The following is a 20,663-nucleotide window of genomic DNA, read 5'->3' as shown; positions in this document are numbered from 1 at the left end:
ACAGTGGCCGCCTTTTGGTATTTGATTTTGTACTATAGAGATGTAAATTTATCTCGCTGTGTTGTGTCCCAGGTCAACGTCCCAGAAGTAGTCTGAGTAGACGCAGCTTAGTCTTGTTGTGATTGGGTCAGTGGATCCAAGTTCTGGAACTATGCGTCGTCCGAAATTGCTAGAGGACAAGTGTTACCCTCGTTGAGGGTTAGGATCTGAAATGTAGCCACCGGTAGTATGTCTATATCAACCAGACTGGCCCAAGTCTTGCGATCAGAGCAGGTACTTATATGGTCCACAGAAATTCCAGTTATCATCACGATACTGTTCGGCGGGAAGCAAGCTGCATTATTGTTATCATCAGGGATCTGGACCTGATGGATGACGCTATGTATAAGAGACTCTTAAGGAAAACCCTCGACAAGGAGCTTGCAAGAGGTTTTGCTTATTCAATGTGAAGAGATACATGGACCAGTGAGATTTACGCAAAATAAGTACAGTAAATTAGTGCTTTAGGAGTAAAAATAGGAGCACGGTGGAAGGAAAAGAGTCAAAGTGCGCCATTTAACCATACCACTTATCACCAATTCTCATCTTTGAGGGTGCCCGCTGCGGAATTTTCGGTTTCTTTATGTTAAAGACTTCAATGGCTTGCTGGAAGCATGGTATTCAGCAGTAAGTTACTATGCAGGAAACTGTCTTACCCTCCAAGTTTCCATGTCAAATTCAAACACAAGCTGACGCTTCCGTAATCCATTCTCAAAGTCTTCTTGGGATGGTTGACTGCACATATCTATAGGAAGAGCATTGAGAGCAGTTCGGTCGAAAGTAAAGCAACTTACAAATCATGGGCTCTCCGTGCTCGTTGGATTCCAGTGCGACCTTCCCATCCCTGATCAGAAAAGAGAGGTAAAACATATTCTCGACCGATTGTGCAAAATCATTTGGATTAATGACAAAACGGAACAAGTTTATCTCCCCCTCTTCCTCGAGACGTTTGGCGATCTGGGTGCGTCGAAAAGACTTCAGGTGGACTACGAGATGCGAAGCTGAGGCTCACTATAGACACGTTCTTTGTCGTCTCATTCTCGGATCGCGAAATGTCTTCCTCCTTCAATTCCTGAGGCTTTCTCTCGTCAGCCTTATTTTTCTCGAGTTTTGCACGTTTGACAGCAGCTCGCTTCTTTTGTTCGACCGAGAGGGGACCAAGCCTGTAGAGATAATCAGAAGATTCAAGATCCCCAGAGTGAACACTTGCATGAATCCAACGACAGGCACTCGCCGGCTCTTTGCGAGGGCTTTTCTTCCAATTTTCTCCCATTCTAGGGGAGATTCGTCGTCGCTGTCGTCATCCGAGAAGTTGGGATTTCGTTTTTCTATCTTGCGTCCACCCATGAAGGTGACAAGTCGGGAAACAAAGTCGTCCACATCAAAGGCGCCAGAGCCTGACTTCAGGTTACGAGCATTTTGATGGGCGGTGGTCGTCAGCCGGACTAAAATATTCGAATCAAGAGTGGCTTCGCCGGGATTCTTCACTGGGATTAGAAAGTAATACATCAACTCACGCAAAAAAAAAAGAGTGAAAGTGCGGCACGCCTACCATGTCGAAACATCTCATCGCTCTGCTTAACACCTTCCATAAGCCATTCGGTGGAGTATTGGGTACTCCCTGCCAGCTAGCGTCAAAACGGAGAAGAATTCCTTTGTCGTTCAACTACAGTACCTTCAAATTTCTTGTCGAAGTCTCGATAACCTTTCCGCACGCGTCGTTTTTCGTCAGGATCTTGATCCGGGTCGTAGGCGAGTCCTGAAACAGATTGAGCCGACGAAAAGCTTCAAAGGATTGATATGATCACCTCCATGCTCCATTTCGACGTCTGACATAGTAGCGATAACAGTGTGTAACTAAGCTGAGTGCGGCACACAGGCAAACGCGTTGACGCGTCAATGTGCACAAATACACTAAAATATCCTGAATAGGCAGCACCGCGATCTCGTGAAGGCTTTTCAATTGACTCACTCATGGCCACTGGCGCAAGGGGCCATATTCTTGGCTATAGTAAAAGCTCTCGAGCCAAATGTCATGGTCCTCATCCCTGCAATGTTCGTCTATTGTTGTTTTCATCGCGACTACGTCTATTCATAAGCCCACCTTTAAATTCCTCATTGTTTAGGGAACCTCAATGGAAGTCGGCAGTCTTCGCTACGGTGTCATCGTACCTAGCGAGTTTGGAGAGGAGGTTGAATGGCGACATTGGTTAGGCCCTCTTCTCTCATTCATGTTAAGCTACCCCTCATGAATGCGGACCTGTAGGGGCTGCGTTACCCCTAACATCTTATTAGAACTTGCGGCGGTTCTCGACGACGTACGAGGATACGCGGAATTGAAGTATGCTCTCATCTGTTTTGCATGAGTTTGTTTTTGACCTCATGTCTCAGGCCTTCCGACCAGCAAAGAATTCGTACAGCTGTTGCATTGCGACGGATAAATCCGAGCGACATACCAAAATCCGCCAGAACTGCCTTACCAGTCCCCTCTCGCGAGACCAATGTGAGTGCCGGTTCTTCGCAACGTCAGAAGAGGAAGGCACCACCCCCCGAGAGCGCTCTACGTCATGTTCCTCAGCTGTCAGGCTCTCAGAGGCCGCCCACTACCCCTTCAGCCAACGAGACCATAGTCGTCGATGACGACGACACAGAGCCAGATAATTTCGAGGAAGTCAAGGATGAGCTGTACTGTGAATTAATGACCAAAGTAGTGGGAATACAATACTATAAAGGTGCGGAATAATCCCTCACCTCCATAATCATGGTCCATGATTATTTCAAGGTTTGGTCGGTCCTGGAGAGGAGGTTGTGCTTCGGAGGGAGCCTTCAAATAAATACGATCGGTAAGACATGCCTTCGAGCTTGACTCGTACCCGATCCACTGACAGTTGTATGCAGAAACGCCATTTGCGTCTCAAATATAGGTACGCGCCTTCTAAATAACTCAAAAAATCGAGATCGAAATTCTGTCAAGGTGGATCTCAAGTTGGTCATCTTCCCCGCGATGTCGTTGCAAGACTTGCGCCCATGCTTGATGCAGGGAAAATCATTATCGAAGGTGTTATCAACGATGGAAACTGTACGCTCTCCTTTTTTATCCTGCTCGCGATCGCGTCCTCACTCGATCGAAATTAGTGGGAGCTCGTTCCGCAACATACAAGCTCAGCATGTATGCTTTTCTGTTTTTCCACGTTATTAAGATTTGTTGACGACCTCTTTTGTAGAACTGTCAAAATCTACGGTCCAGCTGACAAGAGAAGCGAGCTTGAACGCAGTCTCATATGGGCCACACCTGGACAGCGTGGTTTCTCTCGGACCAACAATGCAGGGCCTTCACGCAGTCAATACCAGTCTGTTCAAGCACCTGATGGGCCTTCCGGTAGTCAACGTCAGGCGGTGCAAACACCTGAGCAGATGGAGAGGATTCGAAGGCGACAGGAAGCACTGCAAAAGGCTGCTGAGTTAAGAGAAACGCTGAATACATTGGAGAAAGTGAATGACGAAGGAAGACGTTCCTCCCTTCTCGATACACTTTGTACAGCGGATGACATCTTAGCACTGCCCGAACATCCTGATCCTCCTGGCGTCCAAAACCGCAATCTGACGGTCAATCTTATGAAACATCAGGTATGTTGTGACATTTGTGCACTATCGACTGTCGTTCACTCTATCACAGAAACAAGGCTTACAATGGTGTCTAGAGCGCGAAAACCCTGTTTTACCGGCGACAGTGGACGATAAGCCGGTTCAATTTTGGCAATTAAAGGAGAACCTCAAGCTGAACAAAAAGTACTACTTCAACAGTGAGTACTAACAATCATTCTATTTACTCCATCTTTCAAAATGCATGATAGTTGCAACAAAAACACCACAAGAATCCCCACCCACCCTCGGTCGAGGAGCGCTCTTCGCCGACGCTATGGTAAGTCCAACTTTCCATTTTTCCGTTATCATTATTAACCTTGTTGTGTAGGGCCTGGTAGATCATCTTCATATATTCCAACCCAGATAGCCTCAATGATTTATTACAGGGTAAAACGATTACTATGCTTGCACTGATTCTTGCTACAAAGAACGATATCCCCGCCGACTACTCCAATGCCACCCTCGTTGGTAAGTGCCAGTTTCAGGCTTACATGGGATTCACGGCTGAACTATCTCACAACCTTCTTTAGTGGTTCCAACGTCTGTGTTGTCAAATTGGGAAAAGCAAACTCAAGACCATTGCGCGGCAAATTCTATGACATACTGTACATATTACGGGCCTAGTCGGAACAAGTTGGGCGCAGAGGACTTGGGAAAGTATGATGTCGTTTTCACCACCTATCAGCTAGTCGTTTCTGAGCATGAGACGGGAAACGTTCGAGTAAGCAAAAGAAAGAAGACTGAACGACCTCTTTTCGAGCTGAAGTGGAAGGTGAATCACTTCTCCATTGTCTTATGCAAAACTTCGGTTAGACTTATTCTCATTACCCAGCGTATCATTCTCGACGAGGGCCATCAAATCCGGAATCCAAAGACCAAAATGGCGAAGAGCGTATGCGCTCTTGAAGCCCAAAGACGGTGGATATTAACGGGTACTCCAATCGTGCGTTTTGCCACATGCATTGCTACTTCTAATCGGACCAAATTTGAATAGGTCAACTCTCCTCGCGTGTGTATAGTGAATAATGATTAGCGAAGGCGCAAAGGCATTGACTTTATTCTGGTAGGACCTTGGGTCTCTACTGACGTTCCTGCGGATTTGCCAACCCCTGGATAACGAAGACTTCTTCAAAAGACTCTTGATTCGTCCCTTGAAGGATGGTCGCCCTGAAGGCGCTGAACTGTTACGAGTTCGTCTGTCATTATATATGATACTAGTATCTGACTTGTCCCCAAGGCTTTGATGAACCAAGTTTGCATTCGAAGGACAAAAGAGGTACGACGAGCCTACTACATTCCTTTGAGGAGCTCAAACATGTCGCAGATGCAAGACGGTGCTGGGAACCCACTAATCCCTTTCCCGCCGGTAAGGTCGTGGACATCATCAACTACCATGTTGTACTCAGTAATGAACCCTGATAGGTGGAAATGATTAGAGTTCCGGTGGCCCTTTCTGAAGATGCCCGCGTAAAGTATCTGTGTTACTCTCCGTTTCCTGATGTTCACGGCAGAGCAGGCACTCTACGACGAAATCGAACATATATCGCAAGAGCGGTTCAAATCAATTCTTTCCAGCGGCACTGGAAACGCAATAGTGAGACTTCCTCCATGACTGTGTTTTGGTCTCCATCATTTACTTTAAGCCCAAGCTCCAATCTAATGCACTGGGTATGCTGACTCGGATGCGACAGCTTGCCCTACATCCGGGTCTCCTTCCAGCAAACTATCTTGAAGAGCTCCGTAAGTATGAGCTCCACGAAGACCAACCAGCAAAGGCAGTCACTCCAGAGGAAAAGTATCAGCTTCAACTGCGTCTCTCTCAGTTGATCGAGGACTCAGAGGAGTGTCCGATCTGCTTCTCGATCCCTGATGAACCTAAAATCACTTCATGCGCCCACTTCTTTTGCTTTCCTTGGTGCGTCAGACTTATTTTCTTTTATACTCCAATTCTTATCGTCTTGACCTTCTCGCCTCAGTATCAAGGAGAGCGTCTCGCGTAACCCGATATGTCCTCTAGTAAGTCAGCACTTCTCTTCTCGCGAAACTTCTCAGTTAATTACTTCAGGATCGTCGACCGATCACACTGGGAGATATTTTTGATCCTTTGCCACCCACAGATACAAATCAGCCAGTATCACACGATGAAGAACCTGAATCCAATGTTAAGACCGCAGACTCCGCTAAGATAGATCAACTGGTGCACCTCTTGCAACTCACTCCTGTTGGGGAGAAGTCCTTGGTCTTCTCTCAGTTCACGGTACGCCTCTGGCACATTGTTACATGTTTATGTGCTAACAGCACGAAACTAGGGCTTTATTGACAAGGTATATCGTCGTGTCTTTGCAACGGAAAACTATATGAACTTCTATCTTAGATTGCAGAAACGCTGACCGAAAAAGGGTAAGAGGGTGTCGATGCGCAATCGCAGTCCACTAAAGACGGTTCCAGGATTCCGTTTGTTAGGTTTGACGGGAAGATGTCGGCGAAGAAGAGACAAGAGGCTATTGCCCGTTTTTCTGTCCCTCTTCGCAAGAATGCACCCTCCCATATTTTTGCCCCTGAGGCGAGCAACGGTAGGAAGCATTGCATCTCGAAGAAGCATTCTGAGGATGCTTTCGATCACAATGGGGATAGCGACGACGATTTCGTCTTGGGTACATCAGAAGCGGACTATTCTGACTTTGAAGAGGGCCCGCCTAAGCCCAAGAAGAACAGGAAAGGCAAGGCAAGGCAAGTTTATCCCGAGGAGGACGACTTCGATGATATCGTTTCCGCTACCAATGACAACCCCGCTGTCATGTTGTTGTCACTGAAAGCGGTGCGTTTAAACCTGAAGCCCGCAGGGAGATCGGTACTGAATCGTAGGGTAGGGCGCATTCGGCTTGAACTTGACGGGTATGTAAACTTTGATCTTCTCGTGTCTTCTCGCAGACCTAAATTTTGTTGCTAGTTGCGAATAACGTGTACTTGTAAGTTGTATCCTAGTCTTGCCCCTCGCTGACTTACCTGCGGCATTAAGGATGGACCCGTGAGTACTTCTCATGCGATCTATCGTTCGCCGTTACTAACTAGACACCATAAGGTGGTGGCAGGAAGCAATCGAAAGTCAGGCAATTGATCGGGTGAACCGTATTGGCCAGACACGACCCGTCCGTGTATACCAGCTCATATCCGAGAACACCGTGGAAGCTAGGGTATATTTGGGCATGCGCGGTCAATCTCATTTTTCTGATTAGTTTCCTAGGTTCTTGACATTCAAGAGCGCAAAAAGAACTTGGTCAAACAGGTTGCGACTTCACTTTTTACTCGTTCAGCGTCTTTTCACTCACCACGATCTCCAGGCATTTTCTGGGATGAAGAGAACGGAAACCCCGCGCCAACAAAGGGAAGCCAGGCTGCAAGGTCCATAAATTATGATTATCTCCTTTCCACCAACAGACTACTAACAATTGGCTCAGATCTCATTGAGCTCTTTGGTATCCGACAAGATTAAGCAATCCAGTGTCAAGGATGGGTCCTCGACTTTGAAACCGAATTCACTTGGATGATACATTGTACTCTACATAGTTCCGCACTTGGAGTCTTACCGGGGTAAATAGTTTGAAACCAAAATATTGGGTTGTGTGACGAAGACGACAACTCTATTAGGTATCTGTTGAAGCAGTGTTGCTCAGGACACTGTCGGACACTAGCCGTCACCACGTGTAGCCGACAGGTCAGTGGCGGACACATTTTGTAGTTTTGACCTTCCCACGCCCACGATCATGGGGCACCAGGAGACATGCCGGCGTCACCACGCGACTGTCTTTCTACCCTTCTTCATGATGGCTGCACAGGACAGCTATCACTTGTAATGTCTGGGATTTGGCAAGTACATTTGTCTCTATATGCACACTTTTCTGTCAAAGTCCCTCTGATTCAATATTCCTTTAGCCTTTTTACTTACAGGTTTAACCAAGCTGCTGTCAAGTTCAACTAATAAATTTATGATACATATGTAAAATTGAAGAAATGCTGTACCCATTCACTTCGATCTGAAGCCATGGTTATGTGAGTACAGGAAGTAGGATGAGATGAACTCATATAATAAAAGGAGAGGTGGTGGCGCGATATCGTTATCTACAAACATGTAGTCCTGTCACAGTTCCGTCACTGACGCGTTGGCAAACTGAGTAGTTAGGGTCCTGTAAAACGGAATCAAATCCTCAGCCAGACAATTTAGGGATTTGCCGAAACCGTATAAGGAAATTTAACCTGCCATATCAAGTAGAGTGAATCGGGAATACAATCTGTGACACGCACGTAAGCTTTTTACCATCACGTTATACAACGACGCGTCGCGCACATGGATCCTCCATCCACTCTACCGTGAATATCAGTTCTTCCGTGCAGGAATTAGCATATTAACCATCAATAAATCTCAGGCTACCTACTAATGCCAAACCAAAGAGAAGATTTAAAAAAAACCCGTTCAGCAGCCGAACTATAGTGGATGCGCCCATATCAGCTTCACAAAATGACCCACCACAGAAAACCAAGCCCTTACCTTCAGTGTCAAGACTGAAAAAGTCTCAAGAAAAAGCTCAAAATTTGTACCGAGTTCCATCTCAATATAGAGTTTTCACCCCCCTTCAGTTCCCTGCCTTGACTTCCGAGTCCTTGCCTTTCCTTCAGCCTACGTCGAATGCAAACCATACTCCAGAACTTGGCCACTTCACTCCGTCTACACCTTCCAGCAGTGCTTCTGTTTCTTTTACTCCCCAGACTCCGTGTTCGCATGCAAGCACCTTCCCAGGAATCACCGGTTCTTTCTATATCCCTACTGTTGACTCTGAAATGACTTTAGACTCACCGTTCAAACCTACTACCGAGCCAGAGTTTACTGAGAGTCCCGAAATGAAAACAAGAAAAGCCCGCCGTACCTCAGAAGAGAAGACACAGGATATCCTACGGCTATTGCGACAAGAATACAACATGTCTCTATGGGAACTTCTTCTTAATGTTCTTACCATGTCTTCATTTGATTACCATCTTGCGGGGCTCTATCGAAAGGACTTGGACAACCTTGGACAGCTCCTTGATGCACTCTGGAACTCAGACCCAATCCAGGAGCGTATGTTACCCTGGCTGCAGCCTATTGCGCTAGATATGGTCTCGGAGCGCATTGAAAAGGAATTTGCTGGCATCAAATCAAGGTTTTATTTCTATTCACATATGATTACTCCGGAAATTCTCGAACGGTACGACTTCCGTCAAGATATACATTCCATACTCAGATGTACACCTGCATGGAACCGGGTTATCCATGCGGCGACAAATTCATCCGGAAAGAGTTCGGAACGTTACAATCAAAATTCCTTGGTATTTTTTCCTTCTTTATCTAAAGGGCCATTTACTAACGGCATGGATACCTCAGGGAATTGACGTTGTTACGACCCAAGTTCTGCATATGCATTCGCCGCACTGCCAGAAATTTCAATTGACTTTCGGTCTATTTGCTCAGGCTGTAGGTGCATCCCGTCAAATGATTGAAACTCTCAATCACTGCCATCTCTCGACATCCTATCCTGTCACCCAAAATACAATAACCCACCTTGCAGATTGCTCGGTAGATGATGCACGTTTTGTATCCTTTGGGCCCCATATGCTTACATGGGACAACTACAACGCTTCGACTTCTATTCACGTCGAGCAGCGACCTGATGCCCCCAGCAAGGTTCAGTCAGGTACCCTTGTGCTCTGTTATCCACTCCGCTTTGTCAAAAGCCCTTCGTCCATGCTCCTCAAGCCTATTTTAGAACGTCTTCATAACTGGAAGCCTGTTTCTGTTCTCAGCTTCAAGCCATCATTCAATCAATTAGTATCGTTTCAACACCAACTTGCCATTCATATTGTTCGCGCTCTTGTTACCTTTGCCGGATCATTAAAGGACTCGGATCAATCATATATCCTCCATTCACCCCTTCTCCAGTTCAAGCCACGCCGTCAGATTCCCCCTCTTCCCAAAACAAAGTTCTATCCATTGCGTATAACCACAATTGAAGAAGCTAGCAGGGATGGAAATCTTGAAGTACCACGGGACACGTATATTGATCAGATGGGGAGATTGGAGGAGTCCCTCAATGACATGGCAGTACTTTCAATTGATGATCAACTCACAATCTCTCGAATCCGTTCCACTCAGATCTTACGGATAGAGGACATCACACCATGGGAGCGAAGAGAGATTTTTCAGCTTGTGCCCACCCCATTCCACGAAGATATGAATCTCAAATGGGGAATTCGTGAGAAACACTATGGAACCATTCGCCAACCAGGGTCACTCTCATATTTTTTCAACTGCATGGACAAGAAACGGCTTGGCAACGACAAACCTGATTATTTCACACTCACGAGCGCGTTCTCTCAGATCCTTGACGGAATTATACTCTCAGCTTGGAAACAAGAAGTTGGTCAGAAGTATGCAGATTTGGAAACATTTCTTTCCTCCAAACCTGCACCCCATTTATTGCTCGAGATGGCACGCAATATTCTTGAGAAATTTGCTTGTCCAATGCCCGGTACAACTCCACCGCCAGAGCCGAAAACCCGAAAATCCAATAAATGACCTGATCCTGATCCTGATCCGAGTTGTCCATCCATATCCGAAGTACTCCCACCTCTGAATGATCCGAAGCAAGATATTCTCCATCAGAACATTCGCCTTCTCTTTCGTGATCTACTCTATGTGCGGGAATTTGAAGTTGCCACAAAGACGGGAGATATCGGACGGATAGAGGATATAACACCTAGTCTTATGGCTATCTTCCGGGGATGTGGATCCGTCAAGTATGCAATGGAGCTCCTTCATTTCCTGGACAACTTGAATAACATATGGCCGGAGGATTTTGCGTAAGTCCCAATATTTTTGGCTGCTGCATTTGGTTTGAACTTGAGTCCGCATTCTAGAAATATTGTTCGAGACAACTGCCTCGTCAATTTTCAAGGACACAACGACACATTTTCCGGTGTGGATATGACTATTGAGCACACAATAAACGAGGTTAAGGTGAGTATGAACTTTTATCTGCCGCAACTGTTCAAACATTCACTAAACATTCACTTGTCGTAGAAATTACATGCATCCAAAGGAATGTATGCTTCCTGGGACCGTTTAGGCGATTACTCTGCTGCAATCAAATCCCTTATTGCCGTCAAGGCCGTTATGCGCTCCATGATGGAGACCAGCTATCAAAAAAAAGGGCATACAGAAGAGAACACGATGTCCTTGGTCTGGGACATTGTTAGCGCGGTCGAAGAGTTGGATCTGCTGACATTTATCCCTAACCGTGACGTAGATGTGGAGGTCAAAGCCATGCCAGACTTGCTTGTTGAAGGGTGGAACAAGATACGAAAGACCACTATTCCAACCTATAACAAAAACATGGCACTGTTCTGTGGCTTGGAGAAAGAGGCAGCCTTTGAGGTGGAAGAGGATGAGGTATCTCCAATGAATTTCGGGTTCTCAACAGATGACGATAGGTAAACTCAATAATTGACTATTATGTATTACATAGAAAACTTCAATTACAACCGTTTACGTTTCCGTGCCTCATTCTGCGGAAACTCTGTATCGAAAGCCTTGATAACTTCACAAATTTTCAATGCCCATTCATCTGCCCAATCCTTCCCCTCTCCTAGAAAGTTCTGGACTAGCTCCGGTGTCTCCACATCTTTCGGTAGAGCCTTCGAAATCTCTATAAGTTGGTACTCTGATATAATCATTTCTGGAGGTCGGACTGCCCTTAATCCATCCTTCTCATGTTCCGCTTGCCGCCATACCCATAACCTAAGATGGAGTGCATATCGTGCTGTGATTGTTCGATACCGGTTACGCAGTGTGTTGTCGCTAGGCTCTTCGTTGTTGTCAGGTGACTCATTCTTGTTGTTGTTGGAATTTGGGTTGTACATCGGACTGGGGAGAAAGTCATCAAGAAGGAACCCATCTCCGTGACGATCACAGCAGAATGGAGCTGTAAACTCGAGGGCTATCAATATAGGTGAGAGGACAGTCAGATGATAGGAAGAGAAACGTACCGTTGGGAGTCTCATCTTGTAAATAGTCCCGAAAAAATTTTCAGATGCACAGACTTTTGTTATTCAATAGTCCGACCATAGAATACGCAGCACGCTCTCTGACACTTGACTTGTCGTTTAGCTTCGCGCAGGGTCTATCGGGTCCCCTCCAAATGCGACCTTGTTCTCCTTAAACTCCTCTAGCCCAATATCCGTAACCCACTCCTCATACAGAATAAGAAAAAATCCGGAGCTATCGCCTTGACGTAGTGCCCATCCTAGCCGCTGCTTGGCGTCTGCACCACTCGGTGGTATGTTCACATTGATGACCATGTAAACATCCGGAAAATTGATCCCCTATGACAAGGTCAGCACATGTTGTTCAGCTGTGAATCAGTCACCCACCGTTGATTCGCTGGTCGTTGCCAAAAAGATTCGACACGGGCCACCTGGCGTTGTGAAATCGGAATGTGCCTTCTCGAGAAACGTTGCTGACATGGAACTATCATAGAATTGGATAACCGTTCTCTTGTCCACCAGTAGGTCATCGGGTAATAGGTTGCGCAGATGTCGAAGAACCTTGCGTAACAGACTGATGCGGTCAAAAAAAATCAGTACTTGTTTCTGCTTTTCCAGAGAGAAGGGAGAGGTCAGGACGAAGTCAAAGTTCTTCAAGTTTTCCAGTGATCCAGCGACACAGTGAGTTGCATAGATCAGGTTCAGCCGGTTACAGGAATACCGAACTGTGCTGTAGTCCTTCTTGAATACAGCATTTTCGATAGCAAGGAGAACATGAGGAGGTGAAGTGGCAGTCATAACGTTGAATGGTGTACGAGGGAATAAAATCTTGATTTCATTCAAGTGGCCCCAAGTCGGTCGAAAGGCAGGTAAGCTATAGTGCGGGAGACCGGCAAAGAAGATGAAATGAGCCTCGTCAATACAGACACGGGAAACCGCGCGGCGAAAGGTCTGGGTATGGAGAAGGAGTCCAAGCCGCGAAAATTGGCCTTGCTTCATTTTGAATAGCTGTTCGGGTGTAACGATGAGATGGCGGTAGCGTCCGACGGTCCTGGTATGACTATTCCAGACGTTGTTCTGTAACAAAGTCCAGTAAGGATACATGCGTAAGAGAGCGTGTAACGCACCTTCCAGAACTCTAGCCCCGTGGTGCCTCCTCATTAACCACTAGTGTCGGTATCTTGTACTTGTCGAGGAATTCTTGAGCCTAACAGGATAGTGGTAAGTAGCGGTATTATATAATAACAATTATGAGCGTACTTGAGCCAGTTGGAGGCGCTTCAAAGGGGAGAGAGTGACAGTGATCCTGTTGGCACCCACCAGATGAACAAGCATGGCGATAGTTAGAGTCTTCCCCGAGCCAGTCCCTGCAATGAGTACCGAGTCGTAATTGATGGAGTTGACGCCAAAGCGAAGCTGATGTTCTCGAGGTATCTCGCGACCGTTTGTTGTGTAAAACGCGACAGCAATAGTTCTCAGGGCAATGGTGAGGTCGTTGCCAGAAAGCGACGTGATGTAGGCATGTGGAAATGAGGAGCATGACTTGAGGTTATAGCGTTCGATAATTTGAAGTAATAATGTTTTCGGCATCTTGATTACTTCTTCAATATATTCCGTCAGTGTTTGACACGCCGCAGTGGAGGCCATCGTTGCTTAGCGAAGACAGTGGATGTCGAGGATGGTTTGAAAGCCTAGTGATGAATCTGCTTTTGACAAGGCTCAACAAAAATTGAATCATAGACAATTTGAGAGTATAATTGAGATATGAGAACAGATCCACTCACCGGATTTCAGACCTTAGAAGTGATAGCTGCCTGGTGTATCCAGCCGTCGAGGAAGAGGTCAAGGACAAGTCGCGTCAGAAGATGCGTGTCCGCAGATATCTTATCAGTCGTGCTCTATCTTATCAGTTGTGCATGTCACAGATTGTATTCCCGATTCACTCTACTTGATATGGCAGGTTAAATTTCCTTATACGGTTTCGGCAAATCCCTAAATTGTCTGGCTGAGGATTTGCTTCCGCTTTACAGGTCTGTGTATACTCAGTTGCCAACTCGTCATACACGGACCGGTCACAGGTCTAACAAACATGTATCTGTGACGCTCATCGTTATCTATGCACGACGGGGTAGGCGGACCGTAACCGGCCCACTGTTTTTCCTGTGTCCGCTACACGGACAACAAATGTGTCCGCCACTGATTTCTCGGACACGCTGTCCACGGGACACACATTCTGTCCCTGGACAATGTGTCCGAGCAACACTGTGTTGAAGTAAACTACGAGTTCGTGAGTGAATATGTTGAGACTCACCTCAGTTGTGTGAAGAAGATGACTGAGGGGTAGTCTCGATAACTGCGAATTTACTATATACTGATTGAAATAAGAGATGAAAAGGAGACTTAAACTGGAGAAAACCGTAAGTAAAAAAATAAATACGCATATGAAGCACGTCTTTTGACAACCTTAGACGAGGCGAGGTTGGAGAGAGATGTGAGAGCTGCGCTGTTCTGAGTGAGAGGATAGACGCGGGTCATTGTGCTTGTAACCGGGCCGAAAGGTGTGATTAGGGGTGTTCAAACGTTCAAAGTTGAAGGGGGTATAGAAACAAACCCTTAACACGGTATGTTGAACACCCCTAGTGACCTTCCCTTGCCCTCACATTTACCTTGTCCTCACATTTGCAATGTCTCGAAAGATATTTGTTACAGATGACGAGCGCGTCAAGCTGCCGGATTTCAGAAGAACCAAGGAAACTCGTTTTTTGTTGGCAGTGAATTGTGTATCCTACTGGGGATTTGTCATAATGTGTATATTCTACAACTCTGTAATGTGTCATAATGATTCAAGTTGTAGTGTTTTGTAGTCGATAAAAAGATTTCGCGGCTAAATCACAAATTGGTACTCTGTCAACTCAGAATCTGTTGACTAACTGTCCCATTTTGTTTTTCCTCGACGCTTGTCGACAATCCATCACGCCCTTGCCCCCGTTGACCGAAACTCAGGCATTTAGTGAAGGAGTGGAGGGAGAATCTGCAACTGCAGGAATCGGGGTCAAGCTATCTCGGCACCGACGATACAGGGCAGAATCAGCACTGTAAGTATCTATCGATATCTATCTCCCAGCGACGACCGCGGAACTCATCATTCTGACTGGAGGTGACTCATTTTTCTCGCAGAACTGATATGTATATTTCAGAATTTGAGCTACTTTACATACATCTCGCTCATGGCTCTTCACAACATAATTCTCAATTCCCCTACCGGGCGTTTACAATTAGCACCCGCCGATGGAGCAAACGACGAAGCGAACGCGAAGATTCGATGCCATGCAGTAACGCGACAGTATCTGCGCCTCCTTCCCGAACACTGTTCTACGGAAGATGCGCGTAAATTACGTGAAGAAAGGCTCACCGATCCATCAAAACTCGAGTTCCATGTTTACACCGTCGACAAGGACGGAAACAAGCAGTTCGTTGGAGGAACAATGATTTTCTACATTGATGAAAGTCAAAAGTCATGTGAAGTGGGAATTATACTGTCCGCAGACGTGCACAGGGGTGGAGTTGCTACAGATGGTAAGTAACATTACCCTAATCTTGTCGTTGCGTTCACAGACTCATGGAATAATAGTGTTTTATGCATTATTGACTTACATCTTCGAGGAACGGGGATTCCATCGGGTGACATTTGAAACGAGTGCTGAGAACTTAGCTATGAGAGGCTGGTTAGAAAAGGTAGCCGATGCTAGGTTGGAATCCCGTCGAGTAGAGGCATGGAAAGACGTGGGCGATGGTGGTTATAGCGATGTGACTGGGTATGCAATCCTGGATAGGGAATGGAAAGAACGAGTCAAAGCAAATCTGGCGAGGAAATTGGGCCTGTAAAGGTTTTTGCATGTATGAATCGGGTAAAAACTTTAGTGATGATTGGGGCCGAATGTCTTTCCCGCTGGAACTCAATTACTATTAATGTACATTGCATTTGGCCTTCCCAGGTCCAAAGTAGTTTACAACGAGGAACATGGCCGTTGTAAGTCTGGATTATGATAAAGGAGCACCTTTTTACGTGGCAATCTGGTGAAAGAAACTATTAGAATCGATCGGGTCGACTTTAAGGGTGGGTTACGCACGGCTGCGAGATAAGTCTCCGCAACTATACGAGCCCGGGCATTCAAACTCAACTTCATTTCACTGATTTCTCTGTCCACTTCCTCCATGAATCTGACAGTGGATTAGTGACGAATATAGCATCTTACAAGGAGAGGGCGTACTGTATAATGAAATCAACGATCTTATGCTTCAACATGGTTTCAGAATGAGTATTCGTGATCAAAAAGGATATGTCGTATCCCTGATGAGATTGGAGAGGGATCAGTTTGTAGACGGGATCAACTTGTGTGATGGACGTACGGGTACAGGTTTTCGCCGCAGCACGATGAAGTTCTCTGCTCGTTGCATCATGAAACGAGTGAACTTATGACAGAGGATACGTTCAATCTCGTCTGCTTGCTTGATCTTTATGCTGAGGCGGATCGAGTTGATTGACGACTCGATTAGGACACGCTCATTCTCGTTACGGGAGATTATTAAGGGATTGAGGAGGACTTCTTTTGAACCTCTTGTTCAAATTTGTCAACAACACTAGAGGACAAAGTCGGTAATGAAACGCACCCCGTTTCCACCTCTGGTTTGTTATGCCTTTCTACGACCTTGGTGAGAACGATGAGATCGCGTATCTGGCGATGCTTTTGCTTTTTTGGAACACACACCTGGCTCGAGAAGTTCTCCAAGGTAAGGGCAGCAGTCAAAGTGGATCTAACAGCCGCAAGATATGGTCTGAGAACGTTCGACTGCACATTATGAGGTGAGTTTATGCTTGAACACAAAGGTGATTGAGCGCACCATGGGACAATGAGGGTAAGTAACTAACAAGTAATGTCGTAACCGCTATATCCGGAATCACGTGGCTATTTCTCTCTCTCTCTAAATTACCAACTGATTGCAGCTGCTTTACTACACGGATCTAAGAACACCGTTCGACTTTAGAAAACGATTACACAATGAGATGTTCACTACAAGTTCACTAACCTCTTGTGACGTCCAATCGGAGTTCTAATTAATACCGTGCGAATTATTTTTTTTCGGTCAACACGACGAAAACTTTCATTTCTTGATCAACAATGTCCGTCACAGTTGGACTCTGGTAAGGACGCGTTTTCCCCCTCTCAATGTACTGTTTTCATTTCTGCCTATATAGGTCGCACGCGTTTATTCCCGGCAAACCTGAATCTGTGATTCCAATCGCCGACCTAAGGATCACCAATGCCTCTCTTGGAGATGTTCTGGTGGATGAGAAGGGAAGGACCGTCCTGAAGATGACGTTTGAGAGGATTTCGATCGATGAAGACGACGGAAACGACGAGGAGGGTGAAGAGATGAAGGAAAAAGGCGCCTCTTCAGCCTTTGTTTGTTCGCTGGTTGCTGGCAAGGTATGTCCTTTGTGGTTCATGGCAAGGAGGGTGATAAAGCTTGCTTGCAGACGGAGCAGACCGTTCTTGACATCACGTTATTGGAAGAGACGGAATACATTTTCGAAGTCGTCGGCAAGAAGTGTGTGCCACGTCCTTTTCCCCTGCTATACAACGCCTGCTCAACTTCTGCCTTCCGTCTAGCACCGTATATATGATCGGAAATTATATTGGTAACCTTACGATACAGAGAAAATCAGTTCCCAATCTAAATCTTCCCTCCTCAGATCAAAATGCCAACCAGCCTCCGTACGGGGAGTCGGATATAGGCTCCGACGACGAAGGAGCCTATGACTTGCAGGAAGTCAGTTCGGATGTTGAAATGCATCCTGACGACCTGGATGGCATGGAGAGCGATGCCAGGTACGTTTCCCTCCCCGTCAGGGTCGCAAGATTCACGTTCTCAACATTGTATAGCGGTATCGAGGATGTAGCTGAGGGTGCTGCGAAAACTAAGAAGAGGGCACGGGAATCTGACGTGGCTGAAGGTAAACCTGCCTCCAATGTCGAGAAAAAGAACAAGAAACAAAAGGTCGAGGTGGCGCGGCAGAATAAAGAGGAGAAGACAGAGAAGACGGAGAAGGCCGGCAAAAAGGATAAGAAAGACAAGAAGGACCAGGCAGAAAAAGCTGAAGCTACGGTCAAGGAACTCCCTGGTGGTCTGAAAATCAAAGACGCCAAGGTGGGAAACGGTGTTGGAGCGAAGAAAGGCCAGAAGATTGAAATGAGGTACATAGGAAAATTAGCCGACGGAAAAGTTTTTGATTCCAACACGAAGGGAGCACCAGTAAGTCTGACCTTTGTCATCCGCATGTTCTCCTGTTAATCTTTGTAGTTCAAATTTCGTCTTGGCGATGGTGAAGTCATCAGAGGTTTGTAATCGATGCTGCCTACTCTGTGAAGAAGTCCTGATGTAGTTCTGAAGGTTGGGACGAAGGCCTAGTTGGAATCAAAGTTGGCGGAGAACGTCTCCTTACCATTCCTCCGGCGATGGGATATGGTAAGAAAGGCAGCGGACCTATTCCAGGCAACGCTACGTTGACTTTCGGTGCGCTTTTATGTTTGTCACATCGCTCGTTGCTGATTAGTGATGCTCCAGAGGTGAAATGTGTTGGTGTAAAGTAAATGGAACGGTGCTTGTATGCTGCTCCAACACTTCTCCTAAAAAGTACAACACTACCAGTATTTACGCGTATCTAGCTAATTATGTGAAGTGTATCCTGGCACAGTGTTCCAAATCTGATATCGGCCAGGACTCGCACTCTTGGAGGCATGATTCTCGCGGATCCCGACCTCCAACTTGAAATTGAATGCGTTCTGCACTAATCTCAAAAGGCCAGGTGATGAGATCTGAGTGCCACTACGCGGACACCAAAGAGAGGAAGGAACATAACTTGATGGGGACTGAGTGTTGAAACGTTGAAAGGTTGGGTGCTTTAAACAGAAACTTTCCGATGTTCGTGATCTTGGAATGAGCTTTAATCGATGCACAGGCATGTTCAAACCCCACGGAACATGCCAATTAATTTTCGCAAAGCGTGCAAGGAGCGAGGCTAGGATCGGACGGGCACTTCTAGCAATCAAGGAATGTGCATCCCGACATCGACCAATGTCGGTACTATGGGGCCGTAAGATTGTCTGAGTAACAGACCAAAGAGGCATTCGTGAAACCATAGATGGAGATGACAGCTCCTGTGTTGAGATTCTCATTGAATGGGGATTAAGGCTACACGAGGGCTTGTGGAGAACGATGTAATCAAGGCTTGCAAGCAGCCCTGGAGGTCGCACTCCTCCAATGGCACGGGGCAACAACATAATTTATAGGACACTGTATAAAAGGACCATTTCGAGAGGTCCAGGACCGTCAGTGGTTCTTCAGCTCAGTCCCTAGTCCCCAACATCGTATCCAGCTCTCCTGACTGGCCTGTTTTTTTGGTACCAATCTGGAGGGGTGCGACAAAGGTCCCACAGCAGTTGATTTGGGCTGGTTGTTATGTCCGTCTGTTCTTCTGTTTCGTGCACATGCCATTCCCTGGTAGTATTCCTAACCCATTTGTATTTCGCACGAGTTCCTTCCCATTGAAGAATGGGATAACAGTCGAAATCCATCATGGGAATGGAAGCTACGAGGTCATGGTACTGACGGTCTTGCGGGAGAACGGCGGGCTCGGCTGTGGTTCGATACCTCTTTCGAGTACAATTTCCGTGGACTGGGGAGTTGCAAATGCGATGTATTTGTGACACATAGATTCGGTGTACAAAATGTAGCTGTCGAAGGTACAGGGCCTGTATGGGCAGTCGTCAGTACACATGGGTCAGGAGGGAGTATAGTGATTGTAGTTCATAATGAAAGATGTTCGTCAAATCCACGTGGATCGGACTCATTAAATCAGTATACATTTTTTTTTTGAAAATAATCATCAAGAGATTCCAAAGGAAAAAGGGATGGAAAACAGCGACTTACTGGTGGAAATGAAAGAGCGAGAATATGGCTGAGGTGGTAAGGCTCAAGTGTGGGAGTTGAGCTGAGTTCGAATATCTGGAATATGCCGGCCGTATGGCAATGTCGTCACCACAGCCTGGCACAGAACCTAAACGTCTAATGCCCGTTGAACTCAAAGGAAGCTGCCACTGCGGCGCTATCCGCTTTTCTCTGCAGTCAAGTACTGCTGTCCCCTACCAGGCCAGTTTCAAACTATTCAGATTATTCTTCCATTTCAATCATCCCGATCCATACTATAGCTCTGTCTGTGCTCTATCTGCCGAAAAGTCGGAGGTACAAATGGCTCTATCAATCTCGGAGGTTACTACAAAACCTTGAACATTACGCAGGGCAAGGAACACATCAGGTTACTTCTTTCTTTGTTCAACCACGAATCGACTATCTGATCGAGATCATACAATATAGCGTCTACCATGCGATGTTGGACCGCGATACTCCCAATGAAAGGAGAGCGTCTTCAGAAAGAAGTTTTTGCTCGAAATGTTCCACCATGTTATGGCTTTATGAGAAGTCCTGGTGAGTATCCTACCGCCCAGCACCGAGTGTCATTTTGACTGATCGTCTTCAAGGCCGGAGCTCATTCATCCTTTTGCATCCGCCATCGATTCGCCTGAGCTCTCGCCTCCAAAAAAAATGGTACTGTAACATGTCTGCGTGGCCTGGACACGATATCTGACCTGTTGTGCTGGGTTTCATTCGACAGGTATGCTTGAAACTTGTAGATAAGCCGGACTACGTTCGGCTTCCGGAGGGGGAGAAAAGTTGCTTCGAAGACTATCCAGAACTTTCTCTCGAGCAATGGCACAAGGAAAATGGTTTGTATGTTGAATGATTTATGACTTGATTGATACAGGATGTCTATAGAGAAATAAGTA

At 46.2% G+C, this 20,663-nt stretch overlaps 7 protein-coding genes across 8 annotated transcripts; 5 read left to right on the top strand and 2 right to left on the bottom strand.

Moving 5' to 3' along the window:
* Positions 1–415: 415 nt before the first annotated feature.
* On the bottom strand, positions 416–1,932 carry E1B28_000604 (uncharacterized protein). 2 transcript variants are annotated; one of them, XM_043146458.1, is made up of 8 exons: positions 1,848–1,932; positions 1,715–1,798; positions 1,592–1,660; positions 1,250–1,526; positions 1,052–1,202; positions 834–996; positions 696–784; positions 416–645 (listed from the first exon to the last, which is right to left on the bottom strand). In XM_043146458.1, exons 1-8 carry the CDS (start codon positions 1,873–1,875, stop codon positions 556–558), a joined length of 951 nt encoding a protein of 316 aa, XP_043015160.1. In that variant the 5' UTR covers positions 1,876–1,932; the 3' UTR covers positions 416–555. The 2 variants fall into 2 exon arrangements, with proteins under 2 accessions (XP_043015160.1, XP_043015161.1); XM_043146459.1 differs by having other exon boundaries at positions 417–645; positions 834–1,202.
* A 242-nt stretch (positions 1,933–2,174) lies between these two features.
* Positions 2,175–4,051, top strand: E1B28_000603 (uncharacterized protein; the record flags this gene model as incomplete). The annotated part of the gene is made up of 11 exons (XM_043146457.1): positions 2,175–2,248; positions 2,306–2,380; positions 2,431–2,771; positions 2,822–2,882; positions 2,938–2,963; positions 3,014–3,118; positions 3,175–3,208; positions 3,264–3,666; positions 3,716–3,842; positions 3,894–3,961; positions 4,013–4,051. The coding sequence occupies 11 exons, from the start codon at positions 2,175–2,177 to the stop codon at positions 4,049–4,051; spliced, it is 1,353 nt and encodes a 450-aa protein (XP_043015159.1).
* A 34-nt stretch (positions 4,052–4,085) lies between these two features.
* On the top strand, positions 4,086–7,177 carry E1B28_000602 (uncharacterized protein; the record flags this gene model as incomplete). Its single annotated transcript, XM_043146456.1, has 21 exons — positions 4,086–4,152; positions 4,215–4,456; positions 4,517–4,627; positions 4,679–4,693; positions 4,752–4,874; positions 4,922–5,050; positions 5,107–5,151; positions 5,201–5,278; positions 5,334–5,599; positions 5,661–5,700; positions 5,750–5,941; positions 5,994–6,008; positions 6,059–6,084; positions 6,133–6,502; positions 6,555–6,579; positions 6,635–6,653; positions 6,704–6,712; positions 6,767–6,878; positions 6,929–6,970; positions 7,026–7,086; positions 7,143–7,177. 21 exons carry the CDS (start codon positions 4,086–4,088, stop codon positions 7,175–7,177), a joined length of 2,022 nt encoding a protein of 673 aa, XP_043015158.1.
* A 7,492-nt stretch (positions 7,178–14,669) lies between these two features.
* E1B28_000601 (uncharacterized protein) lies at positions 14,670–15,642 on the top strand (the record flags this gene model as incomplete). The annotated part of the gene is made up of 3 exons (XM_043146455.1): positions 14,670–14,852; positions 14,915–15,333; positions 15,389–15,642. Exons 2-3 carry the CDS (start codon positions 14,985–14,987, stop codon positions 15,640–15,642), a joined length of 603 nt encoding a protein of 200 aa, XP_043015157.1. The 5' UTR covers positions 14,670–14,852; positions 14,915–14,984.
* A 113-nt stretch (positions 15,643–15,755) lies between these two features.
* On the bottom strand, positions 15,756–16,811 carry ARPC4 (Actin- protein 2/3 complex subunit 4). The gene is made up of 7 exons (XM_043146454.1): positions 16,660–16,811; positions 16,527–16,607; positions 16,429–16,466; positions 16,168–16,375; positions 16,029–16,108; positions 15,888–15,978; positions 15,756–15,831 (listed from the first exon to the last, which is right to left on the bottom strand). The coding sequence occupies exons 1-7, from the start codon at positions 16,660–16,662 to the stop codon at positions 15,820–15,822; spliced, it is 513 nt and encodes a 170-aa protein (XP_043015156.1). The 5' UTR covers positions 16,663–16,811; the 3' UTR covers positions 15,756–15,819.
* Positions 16,812–16,912: 101 nt separating this feature from the next.
* E1B28_000599 (uncharacterized protein) lies at positions 16,913–18,608 on the top strand. The gene is made up of 9 exons (XM_043146453.1): positions 16,913–16,960; positions 17,015–17,246; positions 17,297–17,367; positions 17,430–17,458; positions 17,513–17,648; positions 17,703–18,072; positions 18,121–18,157; positions 18,211–18,333; positions 18,385–18,608. Exons 1-9 carry the CDS (start codon positions 16,938–16,940, stop codon positions 18,408–18,410), a joined length of 1,047 nt encoding a protein of 348 aa, XP_043015155.1. The 5' UTR covers positions 16,913–16,937; the 3' UTR covers positions 18,411–18,608.
* A 1,234-nt stretch (positions 18,609–19,842) lies between these two features.
* E1B28_000598 (uncharacterized protein) lies at positions 19,843–20,621 on the top strand (the record flags this gene model as incomplete). Its single annotated transcript, XM_043146452.1, has 5 exons — positions 19,843–19,968; positions 20,028–20,134; positions 20,194–20,304; positions 20,358–20,424; positions 20,492–20,621. The coding sequence occupies 5 exons, from the start codon at positions 19,843–19,845 to the stop codon at positions 20,618–20,620; spliced, it is 540 nt and encodes a 179-aa protein (XP_043015154.1). The 3' UTR covers position 20,621.
* Positions 20,622–20,663: the final 42 nt, after the last annotated feature.

The sequence above is a fragment of the Marasmius oreades genome, chromosome 1 (assembly GCF_018924745.1).
Source record: "Marasmius oreades isolate 03SP1 chromosome 1, whole genome shotgun sequence".
NCBI lineage: Eukaryota > Fungi > Basidiomycota > Agaricomycetes > Agaricales > Marasmiaceae > Marasmius > Marasmius oreades.
The sequence above is the reverse complement of the archived record's forward strand: the minus strand, read 5'-3'. Positions and strand labels throughout refer to the sequence as shown.

Excerpts from the sequence above, each read along its gene's own strand:
- ARPC4 (XM_043146454.1), bottom strand. Across the intron at positions 16,109-16,167 it reads TGCGGCGAAAACCTGTACCC|GGATACGACATATCCTTTTT; the intron begins GTACGTCCATCA and ends CAATCTCATCAG. Across the intron at positions 15,979-16,028 it reads ATCGTTGATTTCATTATACA|ATTCATGGAGGAAGTGGACA; the intron begins GTACGCCCTCTC and ends ATCCACTGTCAG.
- E1B28_000604 (XM_043146458.1), bottom strand. The coding sequence starts at position 1,875 with ATGTCAGACGTCGAAATGGAGCATGGAG. Across the intron at positions 1,661-1,714 it reads CTTCGACAAGAAATTTGAAG|GGAGTACCCAATACTCCACC; the intron begins GTACTGTAGTTG and ends GCTAGCTGGCAG. Across the intron at positions 785-833 it reads GCACGGAGAGCCCATGATTT|ATATGTGCAGTCAACCATCC; the intron begins GTAAGTTGCTTT and ends CTCTTCCTATAG.
- E1B28_000599 (XM_043146453.1), top strand. The coding sequence starts at position 16,938 with ATGTCCGTCACAGTTGGACTCTG. Across the intron at positions 17,247-17,296 it reads GTTCGCTGGTTGCTGGCAAG|ACGGAGCAGACCGTTCTTGA; the intron begins GTATGTCCTTTG and ends GCTTGCTTGCAG. Across the intron at positions 17,459-17,512 it reads TATGATCGGAAATTATATTG|ATCAAAATGCCAACCAGCCT; the intron begins GTAACCTTACGA and ends TTCCCTCCTCAG.